Below are 7,659 nucleotides of genomic sequence, written 5' to 3' on the forward strand. Positions count from 1 at the left end.
AATATTGGCCTTTTATGATTTCCTGATTAACTATTTTCTTTCATTCTTTAATTAAAATAAGTAAACATGCTATTCATTATGGTATGAAACCAGTATCATTTCTTTTGAAAAGCAATATATTTTACAATGTGTGTCTCAAAAGTAACTATGTTAAAATTATAAATGCCTGCCCTAAAAAGCAATCTAATTCATAGTTAATAAAACAAAATTGTTTTGCTTTTTTTATGCAATCAAGATTCCCAATGAAAGAGTATATTAAAAAGTATGAGACACATAATTATTAAATGAAAAATGTATTGGCCACAAGTCCCATTCTTCCCCCATCCTTTCACTGACCCTACAACAGTTTTATCTGTCCAAGGAGATGGCCTCTATTGTCAGTAAATATGGACAGCAAATAATTATGATGATATAATTACATTATTTCTTCTTACAGCTGCCTTTTGAGGTCTGTCAGCTCCTTTACTTCAGGAAACGTAACCTGAAAAATTCCTTCATTTACAATACCCATGTATGTCCCACATCTACAAATAGTGCATGCTCAAAAAGTGTTTGTTGTTGATGTGACAGTAACTCTTATGGTGGACCTGGGATATTTTCTGCTCCTAATCAATAACTAATTTAATAATGTTTTCCTTTGTCAACAATGTCTCTGTTTTCTTACAGTAAAGGAAAAAAAATAAATTGATTGGTTTATTATTTTTGATGTATGTTGAAGATTTTTAAATGATACCTATTTAAATCTAATTTTACAATTTACTACCTCTTACACAGTTTAGTCAGTAAAAATTATCTGGTAGCTGGTAAAATGCCAAAGAATAATCTCATAATGATGATTGAAATAGAGTCTTAGGCCATATGACGCTAACATTACTTAACAGCTTTCAATTTTGGAAACATCTAATTTAAACTTTTCTTTTTCTTGGTGGGGATATTCACAGCAAATTTGCCAAACAACTATTTTAATATGGTCTTTGAAATGTATTTGATTTAGGTAACCATTGGGTTAAAAGAAATAAATGATGGATAACATAATTAAATTCTAACCCAACAGTGTTTATAAAACAAAAATTAACAAGCTAAACCTCTTGTTGTTTCAGGTATTGTCATACTAAGTTACAAGATTCATAACCTAACTTTATTGAGTGTAAAATATGTTTCATGATATTTTCATGATCTTATTTCATAGTTATTATTATTAAAGTTAACCTCACTGCATGGGACTCCGTAAAGCAATTTCCAGCAGTGATATCTTTAAACTTTTCACATATACCTAAAAAAAGGGAGTATTTTGATTAATCTTAAAAGTGTTTCTCCTTTATAAACAGGCAAATCAACATAAAATGCAGTCAGATAAGACTGCATGTAGCTCATATATATACACACACATACACGTACGCATATCTACCTACTATTTCAAGTAAAAACCTATATAATATTTCAAGTGTATCACTTCCAATTTCTGCACAAATTCATAAAGTGTTATTGAGTAGCTCAATACTTTCCATGAATGTTTCCCTATTATGATGGTAAAGAAAAAAAGGTAAAGAAAAGCTAGCAATAAATAGTACTCTGTTTTTAGAACATTCTATCACACTCAGAAAACTAGAGCATTTATGAAGTTACAAAGTGAATAAACTACCCAAAAAAGTAGCACTGAAAGAAAACAGTACTGCAAATAACTTTATTCTGCATCTCACTTATATTTGTGCATTACCTTTCAGCATATCAACAAACAGGCCACAAGGGTCTACTGCAGCTCGCTGTTATTTTTATTCTTCAGGCTTCACTGATACTTTAGTACTCTCAAAGAAAGACAAGAAAATCTTTACAACATACCTGATCATTTATCTGGCATGCAACGAGGTTGTGCTGATCATAACAGCCAGCAAACCTGATGTACTTGAGCCAGCTTCCTACATCTGGTTGACTAGCATCTATGCAGAACTTCACATTGCAAAACTCATCTAAGATCTGGAAGGAAGAAGATGAGAACAATCAATTTCCATATCAATTCATTCTTTAGAATGGTTAATTGCTTGAAAATATTTTATTCAAGTGTATAGTCCTCCTTCAAATCCTGCAAAAAAATAGTCAGGCACTATGCATATTATTAGAGGAGGAATAACAATAAGTTATCTTAGAAGCAGCAATGTACTATTTTTTTAAAAGAACAAAGCAATTGTACATTATTGCAAAAACTGATCAATTGATTTTTTAAAATGCTTGTTTCCTTGTTATGCATGAATAAGTGCTATTGACTTAATTTTACTCCACGTGATTTTTACAAAAAATAATATTGAACAGCACATATTAACCTAATATTTCTAAACTAGTCAGTGTTTTAGGTTCAGATTACCTTCCCATTAAGCATATACTTTCACATTTTTGCCCTTTAAATTAATTCAGTTAAAAAACTTTAAATATTACTAAATTCCTTTTCACTTTGTATTTCACTACCATGAAACAATTAAATCACATTGTTAATGGAAGAAGATAATAAGATTTGTCTCATATTTGTTTCTGACCAAACTTAAGAAAAATAAATGAAAACAAATGATTGGTAAACACTCATGTAAAATATGGCAATCTAATGTTTTAGTTAACACATGTTAATGCATGTTTTAATTTTATGTTTAGTAAGCAAAATAACAAGACTGGCTTCTGATCAAATAAAAAATATATAATAATATTGTAATAAATTACTATCATTATCTATGGTTGTGTATTGTTATATTTCATGAGATTTTATATTTGGCCTATCCTGAATATTAATCATTACTTAGGATACCTTAAACAAAAATTGAAAAGAGAAATGTCCATTCTTAAGGTTTTGCATACTTACAGGAAACTATTCTGATTCACTAGCAGCAATATTGTTTTAAACATCAATATTAAAAACTGCAGAGTTGTTGACCTAATGGCAAGTAACTAGAAAGGCTGCTAATTGTTAATGTCAATCAGTTAATGCAAACTTGAGGAAGTTTCCTATCACAGACTAAATAAGACAGTCCAGAACAAAAAACAAGGCATTAAATAACTCCCACAGAACCCTGTTGTATCTACACCTATGTGAAAGTAAAAACTAAACTCTTGGATATACAGACCAAAAGTAATCTTGCATAGAATTCAGGTAATCACCTAGTTGCAGATTCAACTCATTAACTCACCCAGAAACTTCAAGAAGAAGCCCAGTGCTCTGAGAGCTCTTAGTCAAGAGGCATTATGAATAAACCTTTGGCCATGAGGCAATTAGAAGGCAGTAAGTAGTCCCACAATTTAAAAAAGAAAAATCAAAGCAGAAGATAGGGATAATAATTGCTACACACACACACACACACACACACACACACACACACATACACACACACATCAAATCTTTTCAAGACACCTCTTCACACTAACAGAAAGTCTACATTAAATACCCTTTCTAGTGAGACAGACAGATATTAACAATTTCTTATTTTTAAAATTACAAACTTTAAGTTGTTTTCTTCAACTCTCAGTGCTGAGTGACTCTAATAGCAACTTGAGATTTCTACCCCCACCGGACCCCCCCACCCCGCAGATGTCTACAGGGAGCATAAATAACAGCAGCAATACACGTTTTAAAATAGTAAAAAGTTGGGATTTTTGTTTCGTTTGTTTTTTGTCTGTTTAGTTTCTGGTTTATCTTTTGTTACTTGTTTTCTTGGCTAGCAGGAAAAAAAGGCAATTCTACTCACACACTAGAGAAATATTTAATGAAGGAAATAAGGTGAAGTCAGTGAAATGCAACACCAGTTCCATTTCATATTTGCAGACAGAGGTGGAAAACTTGTTAATTTCAAAGTCAAGCATCATCTATCCCCTTAGCTTTTGAGCATTCCCTTTTGCGGGGGCAGGGAGTTAAGTATTGCATATACTGCACATAAAAATTCTAGATGTAATTTTATTCCGTGTTAACATTATTGCCACTGCCACTGTCAACAGTGAAATTAATTTTTAAAAACAGGTTCATTTCCAAAGAATGTCTTTTACATATATGTTACATGATTATTCAAATATTTCACCAACATATTAACTTTCTTACTCTCAATATTCTTGCCCCAGACAAAAGCTGAACTTTCTCCAGAAACGTTTCCCCCCGGGTGAATTATTCACTTTTGATTTGCTAGCAGAACTGCATTTGTCTCCCAAATGTCTTAATCGTCTCGGAAATCTCGAATAAAATACAGTAAGAACACATCTTCCGTCATTTCATCTAACACACTCCTGTGTTTTTAAAAGCTGTCAAGTTCCAAAGATAGTTTAAAAAAAAAAAAATTCCCTTTAGGTGGACTGTAGAGAAAGGCCCTTTCAAAAAACCAACAGCAAAGGGAAAGGGGAAAAAAAAAAAAAAAAACCCACAATCTAGCCAAAGGGTCCGAATGTGACTTTCTCGCGAAGCAGCACACGATGTTGGACAGCAAAGCTGTTACTTGGCAAGGTGGAACTCGGCCGAAAGCGGCTCCAAAGTCGCGTGGCCGGTGCCAGGAATTCAGATTTTGGCAACCCCACCTTCTGCGTCCCTGATACCGACGGACAGACACACGGAGGGAGGGGAAGTAGGAGAAGAGCGAGAGGAAAAAAGGCCGACAGCCGGCAGAGAGACCCACCGAAGGCCGGACGACCCACCCCGGAGACGCGTCCAGACCGCACCGTTCCACAGGAGGAACAAGGAAATCGCCAGTCCCAGCAACGTAGATAAGCAGCAGGGCTCCGCGAGACTGCGGGCAAGTAGGAAAAGAAGGCTGGGGGGGGGGGGGGGGGTCGGGGCGGGGGGCGCCCCGGAGAAGGGGTGCCAAGACAGGAAACTGTCCGAAGTTACAAACTATGCACATCGCCAAGACTTTTTTTTTTTTTAAGTGAATTCTCTTACCTTAAGATTTCTATGGCCTCAACTCAGCAATAAAAGGCAATCACAGAAGAATTAAAACAAACAAAATAAAATTATCAGCAGCCCCCAGCTTTCCTGCACGAAAATCCTTTCAAACGATCCCGAACCACATTTCGGGATGTTAAAAAAAGGAAAAAAAGGAAAAAAAAAAAAAGAAAAGAAAGAAAAAGAAAAAAGAAAGCCTCGCGTCTCGATTTCCGAATAACTTTGTCCGTCTCTAGGATCTGCTCGCCAGGACCACGCGTTTCAGATTTATTGTCCGCCAACAGTGTATTTTTAAGACCAGAAATGAAGTCTCCTCTCGTCTGGGTGACCCGGGTTTGGTGTGTTTTGGCTTTTTTTTCCCCCCTTCCTAAATGAGCTCGGAGCTATTCCTTCTGGTTCACATCACCTCCCTCTTTTCTCACTTTCTCTTGCTCTTATCAGCCCGATGTGTAATGAAAGTTATCTGAAACCCACTAAAACTTCTTCCACTTCTCTCTCCCAGTTCCAAGGGGGGGGGGGGGGGAAACAGGCAGGAGGAGGAGAGTTTGAAAAGGTGGGGGGCCTGGGGAAGCGAGGGGAGCTCTAGCCCCCTTTTAGATCCTCCGCAGCGCCTTCCCCAGTCCCGGACCCTCCCGGGATCGTCCCCTTTCGCAACTCCAAGCGCAGCCGCCGGGTTTCTATTTCATGAACTGTCTCTTTAAAGAGGATCTGCTCGGCCATCCAGAAAGAACCCGGGGCGAGGGAGAAAGGGAGCTATCTCCCGCCGCCCAGAGTGATCGGAAGCCAGACGGGCTCCTCTTTCAGTAAATTTTTAAAGTGACAGCAGCCTCCTCTGGCAGGAGAGGTCACAAAAAGGTCGCCAAGACCCAAGTCCTATAGGGACAGACTGATTATGGATACACCATCCCCCTTAAACATGTAGATTTCTCCGAGTAAACAACCAATGGGGAGATCTCGCCAGGCAGAATTTCTTTCCCTTGGGAAATATCCTCTGTTTCGATGTCCTGAAAGCACAAGTGTTAAGTGCGTGTGTGTGTGTGTGTGTGTGTGTGCAGTTGGAGAAGTCGGAGATGGGGGATGGGGGATGAGAGTGAGAGGGTGGAGAAGTGCTTTGGGGGGTGTGAGGGTGTAGGCACCAAGGCTGAGGGTGGGGCGCTGGAGGGAGCAAGAATGAAGTTTAGGGTAAAGAGACACTGGCTAATGCTAAACCTAGTAATTAGTTAGAAATTCTCAGAAAACAGCAGCCTAACAGTGAAAGTTGACATGCTCATTTCCAGTTTTCTGCTAAGCATCTTTTCTAGTGATTACTACTGAAATTCATACTCTGTTCCCTCTATTATTACAGTTAGGTCAGCTGAAGAACATGCTACTTTTCCAAATCATATTTTTCTTAAAGGAAGTAATTTAAAAATTTGAATTTTTTTTTTTTTTTTTTTTTTTTGCATATAACCTGCCCAAATAGAATATCAAGGGCTTGGAGAGATTGACAATTATCTGGTGAGCTTTGCCATATTCTGTGATACCTTAATTAAAACACCATGAACGTCTAAAAGTGGAATTAAGCAGTTTGACAACTCAGGTTATTTTTAAACTTTTAACATTATAAATGCTGCTTTGGGGGATTAGTACTGTACCGTGATTAATAACTTTTTAATATATATGGTCAATTTTTATCAAAACATTTCAGAAACAGAACTGGGAGAAAGAATATAGGGAAAGCGTGACAAATAAGAACCTACGAATTTACCTTTAGCCAACCTTGGAAAACTTAGTAAAACCCACCGGTTAAATGGAAATAAATGCTTTTTATCACAAAACTCCATTCATAAAAACAAATGAACAAATCCAACTTCTCAGCTCAACAATGGAAAGTGAAGCAAAGTAAGCAAGTCCAGGGACCCTCGAGGGGGAGGGGTGGAGGGAAAGGCTATGGAAAGCGCGCTTATGTTAAACTTTATCAGCAAACGGGGACACCGCCAAGTCCCCTTTTTGTTTTCTCCAAGTGCAAACAGACGTGTAAATCTAGTAGATGTATATCTCCCCAAAATGCTGATTTAAAAACAAAAATAGTAACAAAAGGGAGGGATGTGGGAGAGAGAAAATGACAAGAGGTGGTGACTAATTCGTTTCGGTGGCCTGTTATCTGTGACATTGAACTGTTATTTCAGATAATGGCCATTGTTTGAGGGAAAATCGCACAGCAGTGGTAGGTAGGACAGGAAAAATCCTTTGTAAATAACCTAAAACCCGGTCAGATATTCCCATAGAGTTCGGCGCTTGAGAACCTTTAAGAGCCCCCGGTTTGCTGCCATTGATTTCCTGCCCTTCCTCAACTTGCCCATTGTCGGAGCACCCCCCCCCCTTTTTTTTTTTAATTTAGCCATAAATTGGACCGGCTCAAGCTATGAGCTGTTCTATTTTCTTCCTGTCAGGATGAGGGATTTGTTTTATGATGCATTGTGTATTAAATACAAGTAATCTGGGGAACCGATTGCTTCAGACAGTGCGGCCTGATCAGGGGGTCTGAGAGCTCAGCGCCCCAATCCCCCACCCCGGCCCCGCGGCCCCCGCCTCCTTGTCCTTTACAAAGCGGCTCTGAAAAGGAGGAAACGTCGGTGGATAAACAAAAGGTCGGATAGAATCAGTGGAAGGTCCTGGCTAAATTAGGATTTCGTGGAAAGGGCCTCCGAATTTTTTTCCCTTATATTGGGTTTGGGTGGGGGAGGCGGGGCGACTTTCAAGGTCTGGGTACTTGC

The 7,659-nt window shown here is 38.0% G+C and overlaps 1 protein-coding gene and 1 long non-coding RNA gene across 27 annotated transcripts in view; one reads left to right on the forward strand and one right to left on the reverse strand.

The window, feature by feature from the left end:
* The window catches only part of MECOM (MDS1 and EVI1 complex locus), a 545,117-nt gene that overhangs the window by 57,980 nt on the left and 479,478 nt on the right, over positions 1-7,659 (reverse strand). For 19 of the 26 annotated variants that reach the window (XM_082741486.1, XM_082741488.1, XM_082741487.1 and 16 more), the window contains one exon: positions 1,840-1,974. In XM_082741486.1, the coding sequence (XP_082597612.1) occupies positions 1,840-1,974 (135 nt within the window). Of the gene's footprint in view, positions 1-1,839; positions 1,975-4,072; positions 4,202-4,637; positions 4,754-4,900; positions 5,145-7,659 lie in introns of those variants that run through there. The other 7 variants (XM_082741495.1, XM_082741490.1, XM_082741491.1 and 4 more) reach the window with 6 other exon arrangements.
* On the forward strand, positions 4,668-5,365 carry LOC309869985. Its single transcript, XR_014314392.1, has 2 exons — positions 4,668-4,754; positions 5,140-5,365. It is a non-coding gene; the product is annotated as an uncharacterized lncRNA (long non-coding RNA).

Source organism: Mustela nivalis, assembly GCF_964662115.1.
Source record: "Mustela nivalis genome assembly, chromosome: 1".
NCBI lineage: Eukaryota > Metazoa > Chordata > Mammalia > Carnivora > Mustelidae > Mustela > Mustela nivalis.